The sequence below is a fragment of the Pteropus medius genome, unplaced genomic scaffold (genome assembly GCF_902729225.1).
Source record: "Pteropus medius unplaced genomic scaffold, Ma_sr-lr_union100, whole genome shotgun sequence".
NCBI lineage: Eukaryota > Metazoa > Chordata > Mammalia > Chiroptera > Pteropodidae > Pteropus > Pteropus medius.
Genome location: NW_024341894.1, coordinates 796,125 through 821,040, shown reverse-complemented (window position 1 = coordinate 821,040; position 24,916 = coordinate 796,125). Strand labels below are relative to the sequence as shown.

Here is a 24,916-nt window from a genome sequence, read left to right as displayed (position 1 = left end):
TGGATTTTCTTCAGAACCCTTCATTTCAGCACGAGGGTCTCCAAATAACATTTTCCCGTGGTATCTGAGGCTAGCTAGTTTTTTACTGCTTGGAGATTGACTGGAACATCAGCCAATCGGCAGTTTGAATGATTCTCGGTAGAACCAATAACAGGCAATAGAATATGACACTTCATCTTAGTAGAAACTAGGTCACAGTAAAATGCCAATAAGCCGAAAAAGTCTTGAGCGTTCTCTCTAGGGTCAGCCAGCCCGGGGTACGTCTTAAGGTCTCAGCCACTCCCCCTACCCCAAAGCGTTGCAGGAGAGACGACGTTACTTCCGGGCGCTCGGCGCCCTCGCGTTGCGTAACTTCCGCCCGGCTGGGTGAAGCTGCTTCCTCTTTTCTTTCCCATTTCTTCTTCCTGGCCGGGTCTCCCGGAAGGTTCGATGGCTCTTGGTTTACGGGTCAGGGGTGAGAGGTGGGAAGACTGTGCGGACCTTGGTGAATAACTGCCCGGAGTTCTGCTCTTTGGCGGCTTGAGTGTGAAGAAGCCAGGTTAGATTTCGGCCAAGGGAGCGATGGTATCGTGCGGAAATCACCACCCTCTCCGACTCCGGGGCCTCATTCTTCCAGTTGACTGTGCGGGGGCTGGGGGTCCTTGTCCTCTTGCGAGTCCTTTGGAGGCTCTTGTGACTTCTTCTGTCTCCATTCTCTAGGCGAGGGCCGACTCAGGTTGCTGCCACCGATACCCCTCCTCCTGGAGCTTTAATCGGAAGCAGAGTAGCGTATAGTCTCGGTGATCGCAGGGCTGCTTCCGAAAGTAGTAAAGTGCTTTAGCATCCTTCCCGCCTCCTTGGAGCTCCAAAACCCTGGGGGACCGGTGGGGCAGACAAAATAATTGTTCACCCCCACTGTACATATGAGGAAACAGAAGTTCTTTGAGAACTCACTCTTTCAAGGCGGCGTGGCTCCCTACAAGGTAGAACTGGAATTCGCACCCAGGTCTAGCTTCACTAGAGTTGCAGAAAATCATGGGGAGAGCGTTTGGAAATAGGGAAGGAACTGCAAATCTATAAAGGAGAGCTGGCATTTCTGAGTGCGTACTTCATGTCAGGCATAAACCTAAGTTCTTTCCATACTTATTGATTACTTATAAGGAGCATAGGAAGCGTATATTATTGTTCTTTCTAGTTTAGGAAATACTCGGAGATAACAAATGACTTGTCCAATATTTATGACTTAGCAGACATCTCCCAGATGTCTTTTCAGCTCTGTGATTCTTCCAACACAGTAGAATTTACTTATGATTAAACTGCATTTTTTCTGATTTTAGCACTTAAGAAAGGGAGATTTGTGAAATTGTCTTGGTCTCTTCATCCTTTGCCCGTTTTCTTATTTCTTATCAGCATCCTATTTAGAAATTTGTAATCATGTAAATTCAGCCCTGACTATTACTCCACAACTTACTTCTTTCTTTCAAAGAGGAATTTGGGGATCGGGTTGCTTGGTGTGGAATTAATGGATCCAGGTTAAAAAGCTAGCCAGAAGAATTGCTAATTTTTACATTACAGGTGGTCCTTCTTTATTGTTGTTCTCCTTGCATATCTTGCCTAAGTCTCTTGTCTTTTTTTCCCTGCAGGAAAAGGGCTATCTTCTTGTGCCAAGATGTCAGGAATTGGAAATAAAAGAGCAGCTGGAGATCCTGGCACATCTGTGCCTCCAGAGAAGAAGACAGCTGTTGAGGATTCAGGGACCACAGTGGAGACAATTAAGCTGGGGGGTGTCTCTTCAACGGTATGTGGAAACAGTGCTATGAGAGTGTGCTTTTCTTCTGTCAGTTGCAACCTGAAAGTAAGAATTTATGGAAGCCTTCTGGAGTAAGGGGAGTTGGTTTGAAAAGAGAGTGATAAAACAGCCCAAAGTAGGTAAAGTGATGTAGTGGTCACTTCTGAAGAAGAAATATATTGACATTTGAACTACATTCATTTTTCATTCACTGAAAAATTAGGTGCCAGCTACTAAAAGAGGTAATGTAGCAAGACCATGGAGGGAGTGGTGAAGAGAGTCTGAGGGCAGACTGCCTGGAGTTGACTGTCAACTCCACCACTTCCTCATTATCCTCCCTGTGCCTCTCATTTCTTGCTCTGTAAATTGTAATTATAGTAACTACATCATTGGGTTGTTGAAAGGGTAAATGAAAGAGTCACTGTTAAAGGTTACAACATTACCTTTAACATGGTACGTACTCAACATATTCGAGCTATTAATAGTTATCATTGGGCTAAATATTTTGATTATAATGGTGAATAAAATAGATACTGTCCTTGCTCTTATGGAGTTGACAGTTTCATTAGACTATAATACACCAAAAGCTTATAGTAATGTTATTTGTCCATTAGACATCAGAAGTTCAATGTAACAGATTTTGATCTAGATCAGGAGTCTATGTTTTAGAACTCAGCCATGGAGATAGGGTGTTAAAATGCTTACATTACATATGTATAACTTATAAAACCACATCTGTTACTTATTTGAATTAAGGTTGAGGATCAGAGAGAATAATAGGAATATTCAGAGTAAATTGTTGATGAAGTGTCATTTCTGAGTCTGTCTGGGGTTCAGCTACTTTATTTTACTGCCAGAAGGTGATTTTGTTTTAGTGCTATGTCACATCTGGCATCCCAAGGACATTTATTTATTCAATAAATATAAATATTTGTTGAGCATTTGTTATTTACTAGACACTGTGCTTTACACTGGGGACACCCCCTAAACTACAGGTTTTAGGGTGGCACTGACAAGGGAACAGATTGTTAGGATACAGTGAGATGTACACATCCCAGTTTGGACTTTATTCAGAAGTGAGGAGCCATTGGAAGGTTTTAAGCAGAAGAGTCACATGCTTTAACTTGTTTGGAGAACACACTGTAGAGGAGCCAGGGTTATAAGCAAGAGTTCAGTTAGCAAAATTGTTTCCTCATTCCTTCTTTCTCCCCACCCCACTCCACCTCTCTAAGGATGGGCAGCTCACTTGGTTGAAGGTTGCCCTTGAAGGCAATATCTTCTCCTATTTAAGTTTGCTATAGTGAGCCAGCTGAGATTGGGGAACAAAAAACTAAGACTTCAAAGTGTGCTTGAAGTGGGAGCACTGACAGTGTGACTTGAGCTATCCATCATAGCTGTGCTGAAATCTGGCAAGCTGACATGGCATGGGGCACAGAAGTGTCTGCTATAGGAGGCCATTGCAGTAATCTTGATGAGGGATCATGGTGATCATGGTGGCTTGAATCACTGTGGAGGTAGTGTTGACAAAATTTGCTGATTTGTTGGATGAAGTATATTAGAGAGGGGAGGCAAGATGACCCCAGGATTTTGGAAGTATGGTCTTTCCACTTATTGAGCTAGGGAAGAGTATGAGAGGAGCAGGATTTTGGGAGCTGTGGAGGCTGAATCATGAGTTTGATTTTGGACATGTAAGTTTGAGATGTTTATTAGACCCCTGAGCAGATAGGTAGTGGATATAATAATCTGCAGTCTGGGGAGAGGTCTGGGCTAATGCTGTACACTTGGAAATCATCATGTTGTAGATGCTATTTAAATCCATGAGACTAGAGGCTCTCCTCCAAGAAATGAGCATAGATAAAGAAGAAGTCTGGGGACAGAGCCCTGGAACACTGCAACATTTTGATACCAAGAAGATGAGGGGAGACTAACCAAAGAGACAGAAAAAAAGGGGCCAGTGAGGTAGGAGGAGAACAAGAGAGAGTGGGGTCCCAGAAGCCAAATGAAGAAAGTGTTTCGAGACGGAATGCTGCTGATGGGTTGAGTAAGTTCACTGGAGATTTGACCAGAACTATGTCCATGGAGTGGTGATGATAGAAGCCTGATTGCAGTGAGCTTAAGAGAATATGAGAGGAGAGGAATTAGGGAAAAGTGGATAGAGACAATGCTTTGGAGGAGTATTGATGTAAAGTAAAACAAAGTGAGGCAGTAGTCAGAGGGAAATGTGGGATTGATGAAAGGTCTTTTTTTTTTTTTTTTTTAAGTAGGAGATATTACAGCATGTTTATTTGTTGATCGAAATGATTTGGTAGAGAGGGTAACATTGATGATGTAGAAAGAGGAGACAGTTACTGGTGTGATATCCGTGAGTAGGTGAGAGAAAATATAATACAATGCACAGGTTGGGGAATTGGCCTTATTTAGAGCAGGGACAGTTTATCCATAGCAAAAAGGAGGCGGCAGGGGATATGGGTTCAGATGTAGACAGGTCAGTAGTTATGGTCATGGGTGATAGGTGATCTTCTGATGGCTTCATATTTTTTTTGCAGTGAAATCAGAAGCAAGACTCATCTGAGAGTGAGGATGGGGGAGGCAGTTTTGGAGGTTTGAAGAGACAGGAGAAGGTATGAAGTAGTTGTCTTAAAGGACTGCGCAGATGGAGTAGGATTGCTGGACAGCACTGAGGACCTACTTGAATTTGTGATCATGAGTTTAAAGTGAGACCAATCAGCATGACGCTTTATTTTTTCTGGTCACATTCACCTGCGTGGATATAGGCCTGGAGTAGGTGGAGAGTTGGATGTTACCAGGATTGGAGTTTTTACTAGACAAGTATGATAAAGGAGCAAGGAAGGAGAGGGTTGTTAAAGGGCATGATTATAATGACTGATTACAGAATTTAAGTTCGATAAAGAAGGAAGTGAGCGAAGGACAGGGAAAGGTATACGACTAATAGATTGTAGATCATGGAGAAGTAGAAGAATTGTTGGAGCCAGGAAACTAGAGAGTGAGCTGGAAAAATAGAGAATCGGGTGTTTGAAAATGAGCTTATAGAGAACATGCAGATATAGCTAAGACTGAGAATAACTGGGAGTTTGGTGACTGAGGGAAGTAAAATACAAGATCATTGGAGGAGGGAACGTCAATGACTTGATCTGATATATAGGAAAGGTCATCTGTGTGGAAATCGATATCTTTGATGGGAGTAGTGTTGCAGAGAGTATTCATAATTTAGGAGCTGAATCTTCAGGAAATGTGAGCAAGGGACCTGGGCCTTTAGAGATGAGTGCAGCAAGGCAGGGTGACAGGCGGTACAGACCAATGACATGAGCTGCAATGCTAGGAGGTTTTAGGGATGAAAGTGGGTTAATAGCCTGGAAGCGGCAGTGGAGATCAAGGAGGACGCCTACCTGTCTCCAGACCTCCTAGGATTTCAAGGGTTGTGGGAGAGAAGCAACCACTACTGGAGAAGCCTGCAGGGAAATGATATTCTCATCTAGTTTTCAATTAAATCAAGAAGGGGAAGGCAGTGCTCAGAGAAGAGGTTGAGGATATAGTTTATTAATAGTAGCAATAAACTGGTACATTGGGAAACTATTGACTCTTTGGGTATATCAAGAATGGTTTAACCAGACTGAAAGGTCAAACAAGGAATTGGTCTAATAAATAGTTCTTCCTTTAAAATGTTCGTTAATTCCCAGGTTAAGTCAAAATGTAATCCTTTCCAATCTTGTTTCTTTGTCTGGGATACTGCCCCTCTTCCCCCCACTGGTCCTAGAGAAGTTAAAGATAATGAGAAGGATGCGGAATTACTGATGGAATTATTTTTTGCAGAAACAGAAGAGAACAGAATTCTGAGCACAAGTTGAGGTTTTAAGAATGTGTGCATAGGTTGGTAAGTAGTGTGAAGGGGTCAAGGAGATGGGAAATTGAGGAGTTTTCCATCTGATGCCTTCTATTTTCTCTTTAAAATGGGAAGCATAGTCATCTGTTTAGTGTGATGTGAGAGGAGGCAGAGCTTGGTAGTTGGATATTGTTTTGATGAAAAATAGGAGATAACTCACTTGTTAAAAAAAGAGACATTTCCTGACAAATCCTAAGACCTATTCAGGTTAGGAATTTATTTTGTAAAGACAGCAGCCTCCCTGCTTTAATTACCCTATCTAGAAGTCTCATCATACTAGGTATAAGAATTGAATAGTCAGATATGTGGATTAATTCAGATTGGGGTTTGTTTGCAGAGGTGGAATAAAATGTTTAAGGGCAGAGAATGAGGAGCCTGATAGGCAGGAATTTGAAGGAATATACCATAGGGTATAGTCAAAGTATGGAAGATAGTGGAGACAGAAGGGGGCTGCCAGAGAGAAAAGAGAGAATTCAGAATTTTGGAGATCTAGATAAGGGCTGCGTATTGGGATAAGGGGATGAGATACCTGGAAAGATATGGTTTTATTCAGGGAATGGGCGGTTGGAATTTTAAGATTTAAGATGTGGCTCAAAGTCCAAGATGTGGCTTTTGAAATGTGTGGCTGAAGCACAGTGGAGATCATCACTGGAGTTAAGGAGTTCAAAATATAGCCTAGATGCTGGAGGATGTGGTTTGTCCACATGTGTACATGTCCGCGTGTATATTGAGGTTACTGGTTTTATTGGCAGGAACTGGGGTAGAGGAGGACCCAGGTACCACAGTCATGAAGGAACGAAGGGCAGTACTTAGGAAGTAGATGACAGCATTGGTTGGGGTAGAGGGTGATCTAGCTGGGCAGGGAAGCCTCACAGTAGCAGAACTTTGTGTGCGTACATGTGAATAGAACAGTGAGATGAGTGAGGTCAAGGTTCTGGTATATTTGTGTGTCATTCTTTCCTCCCATCATCACAGACCCTTTCCTTTATTTCTTCTGTTTCTACTTCTTATTTAATTATTGTAATTTTTTAAAAAATAAGTAGCTTTATTCATAGGAAATAACTCAGCAATAATGCTTTGTTGAGTTTAATAGTTGCTTTGTCTAATTTTGTTGTGGAAACTAATAAGATTGGTTTTCTGGGGCAGGAGGAGTTGGACATTAGAACACTGCAAACCAAAAACCGCAAGCTGGCAGAAATGGTGGATCAGCGGCAGGCCATTGAGGATGAACTCCGTGAGCACATCGAAAAACTGGAACGAAGACAGGCCACCGATGATGCCTCATTATTGATTGTCAACCGGTACTGGAGTCAGGTAGCTAACTGTTTCTTTGCTTATTTTTATTTGAGCATTGTAGTTCCCCTTAGCACTCTCTTCATTTCCAAAGTCGTGGTTTTTTTTTTTTCCATAACTGTGCCTGATTTTCTCTAGTTCGATGAAAACATCCGTATCATCCTTAAACGTTACGATCTGGAGCAGGGTTTGGGAGACCTCCTCACGGAAAGAAAAGCCCTTGTCGTGCCCGAACCAGAGCCAGACTCTGATAGCAATCAGGAACGGAAAGATGACCGAGAGAGAGGTGACTGTGGTGAATTTACCACTGCATGCTTTTTTTTTTTTTGAAGAGCCTTGCTTTGAAGTTTTCCATTTGAGGGGGAAAATGGCTTTGATATTTCCAGTTGAATAATTTGGAGGGCTTCTCTTTTCCCCCTGTGTCCTCAGGGGAAGGTCAAGAGGCAGCTTTCTCTTTCCTTGCTACTTTGGCCAGCAGTACCAGTGAAGAGATAGAATCTCAGCTGCAGGAGCGTGTGGAGTCTTCCCGCCGAGCTGTGTCCCAGATTGTGACTGTCTATGATAAATTGCAAGAAAAAGTGGAACTCTTATCCCGGAAGCTAAACAGTGGAGGTGAGGCAAGAACCAGGAGATGGGGAGCAAAGGGGGAGGAATAAGAACTCACCTGTGCATGCTGCTTGGTACTTTGCAAGCTTCTGAATTTATTTTTAATAAAATTTCTTGGAATCCTAACCTCCAACATTACCAGTAATGTCATTACTATGGCATATTATGAGTGCTTCATATTTTGAGCCATATGATAGTCCCATAAGAAGCTGAGGAAAGATTTTATCAGCCCTATTCTGATACTCAATTAGACACTTTTATAAGTAGCAGAATTAATTTATTATTTAAGAGATAGCTCTGCTTCTGGATTCTTGTGTGGTATTGGCCATTGATTTATAAGTGATAATAAGTATTTCAAATATTGGTAATTATATTAAAAAGTTTTTTTTTTTGTTTATTAGATACTGATTTTTTACTTCAAAGAGTCAGTTTTGATATATTTTTGGTTTTTTGCTTTTGTTATCTCTAATATTTTCAAAAAGAATTGGCTCAGATTTTAGAGTTAGATGATCTTTGTGTTTAAAAAGATAAACTATAAGGTTGAAAAAGTGTCTATTTGAAATAAAAGTATTATTTGAAATATGTCACTATTCAGTGTTAATGCAGAAGTTTGTATAGTATTGTAAAGTATTAGTGTAGCTAGGTTGCATCTTCTTATTAAATGCCATGATTTCACGTTTTCAATAATAATTATGGTTCAGTAGTAATACCTTAATTTCTCAGATTATCATCAATATGTTTAATCTTTTATTTTTGAAAGAAATATGTTGAATATAATGGAGTTCAAATCATTGGGTGTGCAAAATGAATTTTATTACTCTGTAATTTCATTTTTGAAGATAACCGAGGCTAAATTATTGACAAAATTAAAAGACGAGGTGTTTGAAAGACTTGGATAAAAGATAGTTGTTTTAAAATATACAAATCGGAAATACATAAAAGTGGACTCTAAAAGTCCTCTCATCTCAGTTCCAAAGATAACCATTATAAATAATGTGGTTCGTGTTCTCCCAGACTTGTATATTCACGTATTGCATCTACTTATGTATTCCTAGCTGAACTCGTTGTCTCTTGGTGCAGTGCCTTGGCTCACTCTTCTTTGTTTCCTCAGTGTCTAGCTCTGTATCTGGTATTTAGTGGGTGCTTAGTGAATGGCGAACAAATGGCTACAAATCCTCCCTGACCTAATGTTAACAGAGCTGTGTGTTATTTCTTTGTCCCTTGGCTGTACTTAAACACTTAGATGGTATTGTTAAATCCTACTAATACGCCACATGGACATACCATATGCATTTGAGATATACCATGTGCATATTATACCCAGATAATATGCCATTTACAGAGGCTATGTAAATGTTAAACTTGATTTTATAAATGAACATCAAGTAATATGATTGCTATATTTAAAAAGGAACTAAAATGAGTTATATATTAAACAGTACTTTAAAATTATTCTTTTGATGGCATGCATTTAAGGTAGGGTTTAAGTTATAAAAACGTGAATTACTAATTGCGAAACTATCATAACATAAAAGGCAATTGCCACTGATAAGCTCAACTTTCTAAGAGATAAAGATATATAAAGTATGAATTGTAGCATCAACTATAACTTTTTGGCAGTTTATTTTTTCCCCTTGTTTATTTGGTCCTTGATTCAAAAGAATTGCATTTATCGGCTTGTTTATTAATTCACTAAATGTTGATCGAGCTCTTATTGTATTCTGTTGTCTCGATATTTTAGTTTATTAAGAGGACTAAAATTCAGTCCCTAGTTCTTGGGCTATGAATCACTTTGAGAGTTTTTTGAGCATACTCTTTTTTGGCCCTGCCTATGGAGATTCTTATTTAGCAGGTATAGGATGGGTTCTAGGGAACTGTCTAATTTTAAAAGTTCCACAAGTGATTCCGATGGGCACTCCTGGTAGAAAACCACGAAAATCACCACATGACCAAGCTCTTCTGTATTGCGTTTCTAAGGGTGCTGCCGAGGGCTGGTATGAGAGGGCACAGTTTTCCTTCCTGATTCTCTGCCTCTAAAGGGCTGTTTATATCCTGAGAGTGTCTGGTTTCATTTACTGACATTAAGGTTTGAGCTATGGTATTTGTAACTTTTAATTTTAAACATATTAACTTGGTGCAATTAGTTATATAGATTTACCTGCTTTATTTGTAAATAGTACTGTACATTTTGGTTTTTGAGCTTCAGGAGCACCCCTAGCATAGTATTCCAGAATATCATAAGTAACTCTGATCTCTTATCTTGATTTTTTATGATTTTATAGGTGCTCATTTGAACAAGGAAATTTCTGCTCCCTGCCCCCTTTCTCTCTCTCTCTAGACAGATGCTTCATGTTGGTATTAGTAGATAGTAGGAATTTGTAATAGCCTTATAAAATCTATTTTATTGCTGTTAAGTGTGATAGATTAGAGTTACCTCTGTCTTGTCTATAATTCTAAAATGCAGTTTTTGGGGTGATTTGTCTTACCAGAATAAAGTTACAGAACCTCCCATTTCATTTTTCAAGGCATTTTGACTTCATAGAAAGGGATGGGAGTTAGATGATTTTGGCTTTGTGTCTACCCCTGCAGAGCACAAGGTTGGATCATTTCCTTAAGCAAGTCATCTAACCTCTTGGTAATTAATCTGCCATGTGAAGATAATAAAAAAAGCAGCCTAATTCTTGTTATTTACAGAAAAATAAAGTGAGATAGCATGTTAATGCTTTGGTGGGATAGACAGTTTTAAAGTTTGACACAGTCATTGCTAAACTAAAGTATAGTTCTTCTCCCTCAGACAATCTGATAGTGGAAGAAGCAGTGCAGGAGCTGAATTCCTTCCTTGCACAAGAGAATATGAGGCTACAGGAACTGACAGACCTCCTTCAGGAGAAGCATCACACCATGTCTCAGGAGGTACTTGACCAGAAAGACCTTACTCTGGAAAACTTATTTTTTATATTGAAGAGCATACAGGACAGGCGAAAGCATCCAGCTCTGAGAAATGAAAATCTAGGAATGGTTAAAGAAAGAATATCATTGGATGTTTCTCCTTGACTATGCCTCTGTTTAAACAGACATTTTAGTATCTTAGTCTTTAGGAAGAAATCTCGTCATACGGGGTTTTGCAAAAAAAATGCACCAAACCCCTAAATCATCAATTACCCCCGGTGTAAAAGACCATGTGCAATGTAACTGAGGAATGGTTGGTAGAATTCATCTGAGAACAGGACAGTAGGAACTACTGCTTTGATGATGGCGTAGGAACTTGAGGAATGTGGGCTTTCAGTCCAAACTTGGACACAAATAATGCCATGACCAAACCATGTCAAGATTTGGGGATTTGTTTGTTTGTTTGTTTATATAAAATGATTGAGAAAAAGTGATGATAGGCCTTACAAGACTCTTCTGACACTCTTATCATTTTGGTTTAGTTCAAAGTATATTCTGCTGAAATTTGACCTCTTTAAGTGTGGCCACCCACCTCTTAGGCTTTCAGTAAGGTGATAGTTACCGTTTACTTAGTGCCTAGCACTTAGACATTTTACGAATATTGTCTCTAATGGTCAAATGACTCCCATCTTATTGGTAAGGAAACAAACTCAAAGAGGTTGGTGACTGGTCTGAGGACACCGAGCCAGAAAGTGATTAAACTGTGATTTTGATGTAGGTCTGTTTAACTTCAAAGCCTGTGTTTCTTGTTATGCCTTTGTTTCCTAAACTCCAGGGCCAAAGTCCATGCTGGGCTGGTTGCATGAAAATCATCTCGGAAGTTTATTAATACATGTGGATTCTCATCAAGCTTCAAAGGAGTTAGAGTATAGCAGTGCTTGTAAATAAATTGGAGTGTAGTAAAAAAATTGAATAACTTATGTTTTAAGACATAAACTAGATGCTACCACATGAGAAAAATTTTCATCTTCCAGGCCTTTCTCAAATCTCACTTAGCATTACTAACCTGGAGAGATACATTGTTTTGCTCAGCTGACCTGGCATCCAAGATGGCACTTGTGGCTGGCTGTTGATGCTGCCTGTCAGCTGGAGCTCACCTTAGCTATTCACTGGAACACCTACATGTTGCTTCTCCAAAACAGCAGTTTTGGGGTAGTGAGGCTTCTTACATGGCAGCTGCCTTCTTTCAGAGATTGAGTGTCCTGAGAGCATCAGGCAGAGCCTTCGTGGCCTGATTTCAGACATAGCCTCAACGTTATGTAGCATCTTTTCCACTGAATCGCTAAAGTTGACCAGGATTCAAGAAGAGGGGACAGTGATCCCACCTACAGATTAATGTGAACATTAACAACTTTGTGACTAAAGTATTAAATAGCATTAGCTAGTGCATACCTCCAAAATAAACAGAACAACAAAGGTTTTTTTTTTGTTTTTGTTTTTATCTTTGTAGTATCTGATTTTAGATTGTCCTGGGGTCAGTTTAAAAAAGAGAATGGAAGTTTTCTTTTTGTTCTCTTTGGATTCTTATTTGTGGAAATGGAAGAGAAAGTTGGGGGTAAAGATGGCTTTTTTTTCTGAGTATATATTTAAATTTTTGTCTCCTAAGATATTTGTCTGGTAAAATCAAGGATGTTATCTTTTGTCTCTTAAAAAAATACATATTTTCTGATGGGTTTTGTTCTATCTAGGAAAATGGTACCTCTCAGAGGTAGATAAATTAGTCAATCTTAAGTGGTCTTTTCCTTGCCTGAGCATTCTTATAGACTTCTGTGGTTTTCATGATTGCAACTGATTTAGAATTGTTAAATGAACCTATAATTTTATTTTTATACTCTTGTATTGAGAAGAAGGTATTGATAAAAGGCAATTGTTTTCTAACTTGATCTGTTTTTTTTGCTATATTTTTCTGAATGCCTATCTTTGGGATGTAGTTCTCCAAGTTGCAGAGTAAAGTGGAGACAGCTGAGTCACGAGTGTCTGTCCTAGAGTCCATGATTGATGACTTGCAGTGGGATATTGACAAAATTCGGAAGAGGGAACAGCGACTCAACCGACACTTAGCAGAAGTTCTAGAACGGGCAAGTGCTGTTTTATTCATAGCTTGGAGACTAGAATCATTTTGAGGAATCTACTCAGAAAAGATGGACTTGGGTAGTAGTACTTGGGATAAACGGACTTCTTTGAAGGTACATTGGTTATCATACTGAAATCTTAAATTAAGGTCTCTCATTAAAGAATCTTTGTCTTCTCTGTAGGTGAATTCAAAAGGTTATAAGGTATATGGAGCGGGAAGCAGTCTCTATGGCGGCACAATCACTATCAATGCCCGAAAGGTAAAATCAGTGACTCTCTCAGGACACATACTTTGATCCAGTATCAGGTGTTGGGCTGGGTACTTAGGATTGTGTTCACAGGTGCAGAGTGGGGTTTTGGTGGAGGTGTGGATCAGTGAAGATGAAAGCTTAGGAATGGGAATGATATAAAACTTCTTGTTCTTTATTCTCATTTGGCTAATTTTCTGCTTCTCTCCAGTTTGAGGAAATGAATGCAGAGCTTGAGGAGAATAAAGAGTTGGCTCAGAACCGTCACTGTGAGCTGGAGAAACTGCGGCAAGACTTTGACGAGGTCACTACACAGAATGAAAAGCTGAAGGTAGGAGACATGTCTCTGAGGGAGCGTAAAATGAAACATTCTGCTGACCAACTCACATACATACTTGTGAACCTTCATAATTTATGAGGGAAAAGAAAAATGTGAGTTTTGTTAGTATATCTATTTATTTACTCATAATATACTTGTACCCTGCTTTGTTCTGAAAATATTTAAAGCAGCCTACAAGATATACAGACTGAATCATGGTGCTGTAACTTAGGAATTGTTGAGAAAAATAAGGTGTAGGGTAAACTAGGATAAGGATCCAGAATGGTTATAAAAATGGGCCTTGTGCACAAGATACGTGCAAGAAACATGTGCACACAGTAGCAGGGTAGGCTACTTACCTGTCAGTAATTGCCAAATGTGGGCCACAGAATTTGGCTCTGCAGTTTCTAGCTGCCAAAATGGAGAAAGAAACATGGTCAGTGATCCTGTTAGTTTTCAAACCTGACATTAGAATTTTCTCTCCTCAGGTTCTTGGGGGGAAGAAAGTGGATTCTGAAAGTCTCCCACCTCTCTTTCCATCATAGCCACCTGTCTTTTGTAATTTGATTTATTTCTAGGTAAATATATGAATAAAGAAAACAAGATAGTGAGTGGGGTCCTCAGCTATATTCTTAAAATAAGTATCCTGACAAATTTTATAGTGCTTGTCTCTGTCTCTAGATCTGACAGATTTCATAGGGCTCTTCTAGTGTCCTTGGATCTAGGTCGACATATCATATAAAATACCTATCAATTAAAACAATTCTTGGATGGAAGAATACAGGTTCCAGGCACCACCTCTCGGATGGTCTAATTTGATTTGGAGTAGATTTTTACGTAACTAGGGTAATGGGTAGATCCACTTCATAATTGTCATAAAACTTATCTCAAGTGTGCAAGACATCAGTGAGTTTAAAATTTAATTTGCTGTCACATGTAGGGCACAGATGCTAAAGTCTGCTTCTGGCTTTTCTTTTCTTTGGGCCCTCCTTAGGTGGAGTTGCGGAGCGCAGTGGAAGAAGTGGTTAAGGAGACCCCGGAATACCGCTGCATGCAGTCACAGTTCTCCGTCCTGTACAATGAGAGCTTACAGTTGAAAGCACATTTGGATGAGGCTCGGACCCTGCTCCATGGCACCAGGGGGACCCACCAGCGTCAAGTCGAGCTCATTGAGGTAACAGCCTAGCTTTATCTTCTGTATATGTTTTCCTGCCTCTTAAATTTTATTCTCTCATGTTCGGTGAATCTCCTGTTCATTCAGCAAACATTTATATGGTGGCTGTAGGTCTTTACTCTGTTAGATGATGGGCATCCCGCCATCCAGGATCAAATGGGCTAGTGGGGAGATTTAGGATCCATTAGAATGCAGTATGGTGCAGTAGGGGCATGTTCCAGAAATGCGGTGATTAAGGAGACAGAGCATCTTAATTTGACTGTAGAACCTTCCTGGTTCCACTTGTCAAAGTGGAATATGATTCTTAATGATAAATGCAAGTTTACAGATATATAGAAATAGGAGAAGGCCATTCCCAGCAGTGAGAACAAGAGATATAAAAATAAGTTAGTATGGCTGGAGTCTTATCTGCATGGGGCAGAATAGTGGGTAGAAGACATGCTTACAAGCAATTGTAGTGTCTACTGCATATGTAAATAATTTTTTTTAAAGACAAACTTATATTCATGTGTTCACGTCTGTATCGTCTGTAGTTTTTAAGATAATGTTTACAGTAGTTGGTCTTTTGTTATATGTCTGTGAAATGAATTGAATTTAATAATCGTACTTTATATATGCTTATATGCTCTTTTAAATTTTTTAGTCCTCCAACTAAATTATAACATTCACAGGGTTAAAAGCCATTTCTTTTATTTCTTTAGTATCCTGCTCATTCTCAAATCAGTGTTTCGTAGGTGTCTGGTGCGCATTAAGTTTTAATGAATTGGAAATTTTCGGAGTAATCCTTCTTTTCTTGGTATTTTCTTTTTTTCTTCTTACATTCTTGAAAGATCAGATATAGGAAACAGAGTATGATGATATTTCGACATTTCAATAAGAATTTTTGATTTGTTCCTTTTTCTGTGTGTAGCGAGATGAGGTTAGTCTTCATAAGAAGCTGAGGACCGAAGTGATCCAGCTAGAAGATACACTGGCCCAGGTCCGCAAGGAATATGAAATGCTGAGGATAGAATTTGAACAGACCCTTGCCGCCAATGAACAAGCAGGTATAATTATTCTCGCTCCTCCCTGCAGTTTGTTTGCTACAAATGGCTTCCTTGAAAGACAGCGTGGTCATCAGGATATGTTAGTCCTAAATGGAGCTCAGAAGTCCTGAAGAAACTTAAGTCAAATCCCGTAAGTCATTTTGGTTCACATCCTAAATGCTTGTTTTTTTAACTTAAATTGGCCAGTTTCGTTTTCCTCTTCTGAGGACTCTTTCTTTAGGTAATTCTCCCTGTTTCTCAGAAGTCTCTGATATGTTCTGCACTTTCTCCCCTTGTGCCTTTGCCCTTATCACAGTTCTTCATAACATTGCTGTTGCTGTATTTAAGGCCCCATAAACCGGGAGATGCGCCACCTCATCAGTAGCCTCCAGAATCACAATCACCAGCTGAAAGGGGAGGTCCTAAGGTATAAGCGGAAGTTACGAGAAGCCCAGTCTGACCTGAACAAGGTAACTAGGAGGAGTAGAATAAGTAGTATCTGCTATTCAGTTTGTAAAGCTGTTTTCCAGTGAGGAAAGCAGTGTGGTTGCCATTAAGTGATGTGCTTCTTTCCTTCCCTTGTCCTCCCAGACACGTCTGCGCAGTGGCAGTGCCCTCCTGCAGTCTCAGTCCAGCACTGAGGACGCTAAGGATGAGCCTGCAGAGGTGAAACAAGATCTCGAGGACTTACCTGCCCAGTCCTCTGCACCGAAGGCACCTCAGGAGGAAGCCAACGAAATGAAGTCCAAACGGGATGAGGAAGAGCGAGAACGAGAAAGGAGGGAGAAAGAGAGGGAGCGAGAAAGAGAGCGAGAGAAGGAAAAGGAGAGAGAACGAGAGAAGCAAAAACTAAAAGAGTCAGAAAAAGAGAGAGATTCTGCTAAGGATAAAGAGAAAGGGAAACATGATGATGGAAGGAAAAAGGAAGCAGAAATTATCAAACAATTGAAGATTGAACTCAAGTAAGAGCAATGTTTTAGAGTAATTTTCTGACTCAAAAAGCTAAAGTTAGCGGGTGGCTCCATAGTGTAGGGGTTAGCACGTCTGCTTTACATGCAGAAGGTCCTGGGTTCTCACCCCAGTGGAGCCATGGAGCAGGCCCCGGCTGCTGCTGGCTACGAGCGTGTGGCAGAAGACGCCCCACCTTCAGAGATCCAGTTCTTAAGGGGAGACAGCGACATCTGTAGATCAGGGGTGGAAGTGTGTGTGGGGAGGGGGAGAATTAAAGAGGGGGAGAAAAAAGCTAAGATTAGGACATCATGCATAAAACGTTTTATTAATGGCATGGCTTATCTGACAGTTGTATTTTAAGCGTAACCAAATGCAGAGTTGATGCAGTCTCAATTTTTGATCGAGCGTACAGCCAAAATGGCCTGCCTGGCTGTCATGTACTCCATTTCAGTGGTCAGGTCTCAATAAATCCTGTGGTTATGGCCTTATTTTTCATGAATCCAAATTAAGAGAAGCAGTGTCGTGATCGAAGTACTGTGAGAATCATTGAAATTAACTACTGGCAGATTGCTGGCATTTTCCATCATTTAAATTATAGTAGGTAAAGTATGTAGCACTGTAATTGGAACAATATCGGTCTGTTTGCCTGGCAGTTAACTAGTTTGTGTATATATCAAATCATTTCAAGAGATATCTTAGGAGGTTTACTCCTACAGGCATTAAAACATTAAGACAGACCTTTAAGTCAATGAAACAGCGTCATAACCTCACACGTTGCCCCTTCCTGCAAAACCAGTATCTTCTCTGTTAGAACTCGTTACTTCTTGCTCCCTATTGGTCATCGTTAAGCCTTAGTGACATTTGGATTTGAGGGACCAGTATGCTCAAAATGTTTGGACTTCTTTGATATATAAAAGTACAGTTAAGAGGTTTGATAATTTAGTAAGAGATGAAATTTTAGACTTTAGTAGGTGGTTAATTACTTATCAAATCTAGGTTTAGCAGTATACTCGTAACTTTCAATTTTCTCCTTTTTTCTTGATCTCTGTAAGGCAAATATTTTTTAAGTATGGTGTTAGAATCATCTGGGTGACTTATTTAAAATACATTCCTGGACCCCATCCCAGACCTACTGAATCTCAGAAATTTGCCTATTTAATGAGAACCATACATGTTTATTTTTTTAACTTTAAGTTAGAGAACTTGATCTGAAGGGAGGAATGATTCCTTTATACAGCTTACTTTTTTATTCTTTCTAGAAGTCTCTTGATAGTCTGTGTAAGTTTTATCTTTTAGCTGTGTGATATAAAATGTAAAATAGAACCGTTATAAAATATTTTGCTCAATTTGAAATTCCCTTGCTCTGACGCCCTTTCTTTTCCCATTACGTCATTCCCCTTCCTCTGCCACCCTCGTCATAGGAAGGCACAGGAGAGCCAAAAGGAGATGAAACTACTGCTAGATATGTACCGCTCTGCCCCAAAGGAACAGAGGGACAAAGTTCAGCTAATGGCAGCTGAGAAGAAGTCCAAGGCAGAGGTAATCTAGCCTGCCATTACCTGTCATTTGGGTTAAAATCTTCATTTGTGGTATTTTCCTTTACACTTATGAAGGGTAATTTCTTTAAAGTTAGTTTTTAAAACTCAGCAACATTGTCTTTCCTTTCAAAGACCATCTAAAATAGAGAGTTACAGATTCTCCACTAGGTAGATCAGAATTACTGGAAATAGTAGTAGTCTTTTCAAATTTTTTATCCCCCATTTCCCCATATAAATCATTGCTATAGTGGTTCTTTTTCTGATTACTTTTGGGAAGAATGTTATTAATATTCAGGGGCCTAGGACAAAAGGGTGAAAATTATTCTAGAGAAAGGTACATGTACACTCCTCAAAAATGTCACTTATAGAAGTATATAATATGGGAATGGAGTGATGATAAAACAATGTCGTGATGTGGTATATGAGTGTATCATTTATCTCCTTTCATAATTCTGTAAAGGTTCTTTTGATGTTATGGGCCCTCCAGCTGTGCATAGTATTAATTGATTTTTAAAATTTTATTATACCTTTGTCTTTGTTTTTGTGTGATATGTGATTCTTTTCCTCCTATAGTTGGAAGATCTAAGGCAAAGACTCAAGGATCTAGAGGATAAAGAGAAAAAAGAGAACAAGAAAATGGCTGACGAAGATGCTTTGAGGAAGATCCGGGCAGTAGAAGAGCAGATAGAATATCTGCAGAAGAAGCTGGCCATGGCCAAGCAGGTGGGCATACTTTTTTTAATTAGCTTTTCAAGTAAATGTTACTTGACAAAAGTTATTGACAGTGAAATTTGCTCTTTCATCCCAGTCCCTCTAAAATATATTTTCTCCTATATGTATGTATGTTTGTTTTTCCACTTAAGTCTTTCATCCTTTAGTTATTTTGTTTTATGTATTTGTGAAACAGGAAATTTATTTTCAGTTGGATAGCATGTTGTTCAGACATTGTTTATTGAGAGATCTGTCCTTTCTCTGCTGATCTAGAATTGGAGTATAATGAATATAAAATGAAAAAAGATATAAAATTTTATACACATTATGATTATAGACATATGAAACTAAGGAAAACGTGCACCTTAAATGTTGTAAGTAAATAACCATTATGTTAATTGTGGTGGTTTGTGAGTCATAGAACTACAGAGACTCTCCCCCTTCTCCTAATGAGCATGTTTTCTTTAAGTCCCAGTGAATTTTATTGATATTTAATAATAAAGATACTGAAAATGGTTGGAAAAACCGTATATGTTTACCGTGAGGAACACCTTCACTGTTTCCGAGAAATAGCAAAACGACAAAGAAATGAAGTAGTTTTAATGGTGACGTGATCATTAAGTACCTTGAAAAGAACTATATTAAAACCTTACACATTTCCTTTTATAAACAGTGGGGTTTTGACTTTTCTTAAATCTGTTGAATGCCACTTTTATCTCTCTTGCTTTTTTTTTTTTTACTAAGTAGGAAATTGTGCTACTGTAGTTTCTAGTAGAAGTAGAAAGACACACTGTGTTCTTATACAGGACAACTCATTAACTTAAAATGTTAATTCTTCCTAAGTTAATGTATAAACTTAACGTGATACCAGTAAAAATACTAATTTTGTTTTTGTTTATTTTGATACTAGACAAACTGATTTTATAGTACATATGGAAAAGCAAACAAGAATGGCCAGGAAAACTAAAAAAGAGCAGTGAGGTTGAGGGGTGGCAGTTCTCTCTCTATCAGATATTAGAACGTAAAGTTCGAATAGCTAAAATAGCTTGGAAGTAACAGGTTGGGACTGAACAGAAAGTTAGAAATAGACCAAAATACACATGTGTATTTAATATGTGGTAAAGATATAGTTTTAAATCAGTGGGGAAAAGGAAAACTATTAAATGTGGTAGGGCAAAAATAAAATAATATTGGAAAAAAGTTGGATTTATACTTGAACATTGTATACTAGGATGATTTCCAAATGAGTTATAGATATAACCCAATAAAAAACTAGAAGGAAACAGGTAAATGTGTTTATAAGTTTGGAGTGGACAATGCCTATCTATTAATAAAAGTCTAAAAACATGAAGGGAAAGATTGGTAACATAGACTTAATGTAAAAACCCACAAAACTTCTACATGGCAAAAACCACTGTTAGCAAAGCCAAAACATAAATGACAAATAGGAAAAAAATATTTCTAACTCTTATCACAAAAGGGCTTATCTTTCTAATATGTAAAAAAACTCTTGGAAAATGATAAAGAAGTAAACCTAACAACCCGATAAAAGAAAAGATGTAGGTAGTTCACAGAAATGAGTACAAATGGCTCATAAACATATCCAAAGATGCTCATCTCTAATAACACACGTGTAGGTTAAAACTGAGTTGTAGCATTTTCTCTGTTATGTAGGTAAAAATGTCTTTTAATTTCCTCGTCATGTCTTCTTAGACCTATGGGTTATTTAGATGCATATTGATTAAATTCTAAACATGAGATTTTTATCTTTTTGTTATTGATTTCTAGCATAAATATACTGTTAGAGAACATATTCTGTATGATTTAAGTTCTTTTAAGATTGTTAAGATTTTCTTTACAACTCAGTATAATGCCAGTTTTTGTAAATATTCTGCATGACTTTGTAAAGTGTAACATGAAGCTATTGGTGCAATACTCTAATATGTCTATTTGGTCAAATGTGTTAAGCATATTTTTCACATTATTTTTATGCCTACTGATTCTTTGTCTTCTTTATCAATGAATGAAAAAGATGTATTAAAAAAACTATTTTAGATACTCTTCTTCATCTATCAGATTGTTATGCAATCCTGTTGGAAAGTTTGTAGATTAAATTCAGTATTATAATTTTGGAAAAGTATGAGAAAATGTGGAGTTTTATGTTAGAAGTTCTCTTAAACAACTACTACTTGATCGGTGTGCTAGACTATGGTATGTATAACTTTTTGTCGGTTTTAACTGATTTTGAGTACAGGTCAACTAATAGCATCAGACCAATAATCACTGCCAGTGGCTTCAGATAATAGGACTTCTTCTGTATTCCTAGGGCTAACCTAGTGATAAAACTAAGCTTAAAACTTAGTCTCTCTTTGTCACTAAGTTAATTTATTTCTGAATGAACAGTGGGAAAGTTTAGTTTCCTGTGTTCATTTTTTTTGGACTTAGAAGATTCTGTTAAAATGAAGTTTCTTCTTTCTTATTTTAGGAAGAAGAAGCTCTCCTCTCTGAGATGGATGTCACGGGCCAGGCCTTTGAAGACATGCAGGAGCAAAATATCCGTTTGATGCAGCAGTTGCGGGAGAAGGATGATGCAAATTTCAAGCTCATGTCAGAGCGTATCAAGTCTAATCAGATCCATAAGTTACTTAAAGAAGAGAAGGAGGAGCTGGCTGACCAGGTTTTGACTCTGAAGACTCAGGTAATTGGAATGAATAGAGCTTTCCAGAATTCTGTTGAACTAGGGTACTTTCTACATAAAAATACACATAAAAGAATGATTATTGTGGCGTTCTTTTATAATAGGAAAAAAATTAAACTAAATGTACATCATTAGAGTACTGATAAATTATACATCCCTACGAAAGAGTACAATGTAGCTGTTAAACGTGGATCTGCTGACATGAAAAAATGTCGAAAATATATCACTAACTGATTTGTTTTATTACCCCTTTGGTGTTAAAAACAAATTCTTTGTGTGCATGTGCTGTGTATTTCAAAAATTTCTCGAAGGTTGCATGAGAAATTGTAAGAGTGGTTACCTAATTACCTCTAGATTTTGGGATGAGTTTGAGGGTGTGTGATTTTACTTTTTACCCCTTAATATTGTTTGATTCTACTTTGTGCATGGATTTTAAGAAAAAGACTACATTAGAGCATCTAGCTATTCTGAAAGAGATTTTGTTTGAGCTATAGTTTACATGTTCTAGTATAAGTTGCAAAGTATTGAGGATTAGTGTAGCCAGAGAAGATAAATATCTGTAAATGTAGTTTCCTCTGTTCTTGGCAATTTGGAGAAGAAACTTTTCAGTGGTTTCCCAGACTTATTTGATTCGTCAGCCGTATTTTTTAAATTATTGTAATCTTGCATGTATTTTGAAGGGTTCACGGGTAAAATCAGTAATAGTTTGAGATTTCTAACATTCTCTTGTATGGGCCTGTGGATGAACAGAGCCTAGTCAGTTTGTTTTCCCTTCCTGTTTGTGTTGAAATCTGATTTTCTTCTTCAAAGGTTGATGCCCAGTTACAGGTAGTAAGGAAACTGGAGGAGAAGGAGCATCTGTTACAGAGCAACATTGGCACAGGGGAGAAGGAGCTGGGTCTTAGGACCCAAGCCTTAGAGATGAATAAACGCAAGGTATGATTGATTACTCTGTCATCTGAAGTGATGATTAGTCTCTGAGGAACAAATAAGTGTGACACTGATGAAATCATAGGCTCACCTTATTCCTTGGCCTTGGGTTAACACCTTGCCTCACTGGAAATGAGGAGTGATAAGGGGACATTATTCATACATCCCACATAGGCAATGGAGGCAGCCCAGCTTGCTGATGACCTCAAAGCACAATTGGAGTTGGCTCAAAAGAAGCTGCATGATTTTCAGGATGAGATCGTGGAGAACAGTGTCACCAAAGAAAAGGACATGTTCAATTTCAAACGTGCCCAGGTAAGAGCAGTTTTTTCTTTACATTTCACTTGTTTTCTGAGTTCTGAAATGACCCATCTTATGAACGAGTCATTAGTCCAATGTATGTCATTTCCTTCTTGACTGAAGTTCCTTGAGTGAAGAGGCCGAGTCTATTTTCTTCACTGCTATATCCCTAAAGTCTATCGTGTTGCCCACCACCTCATGGGCATGAAATAAATACTTATTAAATGAATAAATCAGTGAAGAAATAGCAGCATACCTACATTAGAGTACTTTTAGTTTCACAATTTTCAGGTTTTGGCATACCAACTGTTTCTCATGGTGCTTTTCTGTCCTTATCTTATAAATTACTTTAATCCAATCTATCTACAGTTTAAAACTAATTACTTTAAAATAAAGTGGTTCATCAATTTTTTTATCTTTTTTTTTTTTAATTCAGTCCCTCTAAACCCTTAGACTATATTTTCACAGAACCGAATTGACAGTGCACCTCTAGTTTGTTGATATGATTATGGTTGCCTGTTCTGAAACAAAAGAAAATACCTTGCCATTTGCAATTCTTTACATTCCTAAAAGATAATTAGACATGAAAGGATAGAAAATTCTATTTTCCGCAACAGAATGTTCAAGTTGGAGCAATTATTTTTCTCAAAAATGGCAGGTCTAGGGGATTGTGTCTAATGGGTATACTGTCCTACCGCAGGAGGACATCTCTAGACTTCGAAGGAAGCTGGAGACCACAAAGAAACCAGACAATGTACCCAAATGCGATGAGATTCTGATGGAGGAAATTAAGGATTACAAGGTTAGAAAAACTGCCTCTGTGTTTGCTTTGTGTTATTTCGTCAAGGCCTGAAGGCTGGTAAGGAAGACAAATAACAGAATGGGAGAATAAATACTGAATTTCTTTACAGGAAGGTAACCAGAGAATGGCTTAATTTGGGGAGGAGAAATGGTACTCTTGTCTTAGTGCTTAGTGCATTTTCTTGTTCGTTTGCTTATGTATGAGAGCCCTTTGGATCGTAAACCTATACTGTTGCTCAGACTCTGACTTTTTCTTTTTAGGCACGCCTGACGTGTCCATGTTGCAACATGCGTAAAAAGGATGCTGTACTTACGAAGTGTTTTCATGTTTTCTGCTTTGAGTGTGTGAAGACACGCTATGACACCCGCCAGCGCAAGTGTCCCAAGTGTAATGCTGCTTTTGGTGCCAATGATTTCCATCGCATCTACATTGGTTGATCCAAGCCAGGGGAAGAAGAGGGGCTGGCTAGACACGCGCCTATTCATTAACCATCAGACCTTTACCTCGTCTCTCCTTGATTGTCACCTACCAGGTAGTTTGTCAACTACCTTCCCTTCACAGACTTTCCATCCAGGTTCTCCTCTCTAACAGCTAGATGACTTCAGGTGAAAGGACTGGTAAATGCAAGTCAAGTTTAAAATGAATTAGAAACAAATAATTCTTTTTTGTCTTCCTTACCAGCCTTGTTTATTTCCTGCTTTTAGACTTGTACATTTTCTTCTTCAGGCTCACTGTGTAATCTTGCACTATCCATTCCTCCTGAAGAAGTGAAGTTAGTGTTTTTGACAAGGAGAAGGGAACAAAGAAGAGAAGAGACACATGGCTATCAGGGGAGAGGGTGGGTCTGATCTTTTAGAAATGGGCACACACATTTCTTGATTTTCGTAGTAAATTTTTTGTAAACTTGGATTATAAAATGGTATAACTGTGCTATTCTTTCCTGGATGGTTTGAAGCCTTAATGAAATTATGTCCAGGATGAGTCAATCCATTTTTTTATTCACTAGCAAAGTAATTTGTTAAGGTCAGCTGGCTTCCTTGTTGAAGTTATTTCAGTTTCGAATGTTCTCATTAAAGTCTTTAAATTTCTTGAGGCCAGAATAATTTCAGATACTATAGCCCCCTTTATGTTAAAATGAAATCAGGATTGGAGAGGATGGGGAACAGGACTGAGGGTAAAGAGATCTTCTGCGTACTCGGGGAACTCGACACAGGAAGGCCTTGGTGAGCTATGAATTACTCTCATCAGCCTCTCCAAAGGGGTTGTTGTGATCCCTTTTTCCAGAAGATTCTCTGTAATGTTTCTGTAGGACTTTATACTCCACTACCTTCAATTAAAGCAGGATTCAGTTTGCATTTGTGCTTTGTGTTTTTCTTTGAAACTTCTGTTATTTGTCATTTTTGGTTGATTTTACACCTGCTGTTCTAGAACTGAATTCTCTTGAACAGAAATAATCAGATTAAGAGGCTGACTGTTTTTAAATTATTTATTTCTCTGATTGATCGAAGTACTTTTCTCCCAGTTATTTATTGAGTGTGTTTTGGGGAGAGATTATACCTAAAAGATGATGGTTTATTTGACTCTTCTCAGTTCTCTTCCATAGTCCACTAGGGGGTAAGAGATTGTGATT

The 24,916-nt window shown here is 38.5% G+C and overlaps 1 protein-coding gene across 3 annotated transcripts; it reads left to right on the top strand.

The window, feature by feature from the left end:
- Positions 1-368: 368 nt before the first annotated feature.
- Positions 369-24,641, top strand: RNF20 (ring finger protein 20). Of its 3 annotated transcripts, none has more exons than XM_039855544.1 (20): positions 369-538; positions 1,623-1,777; positions 6,816-6,983; positions 7,101-7,248; positions 7,392-7,574; positions 10,363-10,481; positions 12,449-12,595; positions 12,773-12,850; positions 13,050-13,169; positions 14,152-14,331; positions 15,242-15,377; positions 15,705-15,826; positions 15,948-16,318; positions 17,729-17,846; positions 18,419-18,568; positions 21,042-21,254; positions 22,065-22,190; positions 22,359-22,499; positions 23,185-23,286; positions 23,547-24,641. In XM_039855544.1, exons 2-20 carry the CDS (start codon positions 1,649-1,651, stop codon positions 23,721-23,723), a joined length of 2,928 nt encoding a protein of 975 aa, XP_039711478.1. In that variant the 5' UTR covers positions 369-538; positions 1,623-1,648; the 3' UTR covers positions 23,724-24,641. The 3 variants fall into 3 exon arrangements, with proteins under 3 accessions (XP_039711478.1, XP_039711489.1, XP_039711499.1); XM_039855555.1 differs by having other exon boundaries at positions 402-424; XM_039855565.1 differs by lacking the exon at positions 369-538 and adding an exon at positions 5,600-5,660 and having other exon boundaries at positions 1,638-1,777.
- Positions 24,642-24,916: the final 275 nt, after the last annotated feature.

Bases quoted from the DNA above. Each gene is read 5' to 3' on its own strand.
- RNF20 (XM_039855544.1), top strand. From the start codon at position 1,649: ATGTCAGGAATTGGAAATAAAAGAGCAGCTGGAGATCCTGGCACATCT. The intron at 15,827-15,947 runs GTAACTAGGAGG...TTGTCCTCCCAG, and splicing joins CCCAGTCTGACCTGAACAAG to ACACGTCTGCGCAGTGGCAG. The intron at 22,191-22,358 runs GTATGATTGATT...CATCCCACATAG, and splicing joins TAGAGATGAATAAACGCAAG to GCAATGGAGGCAGCCCAGCT.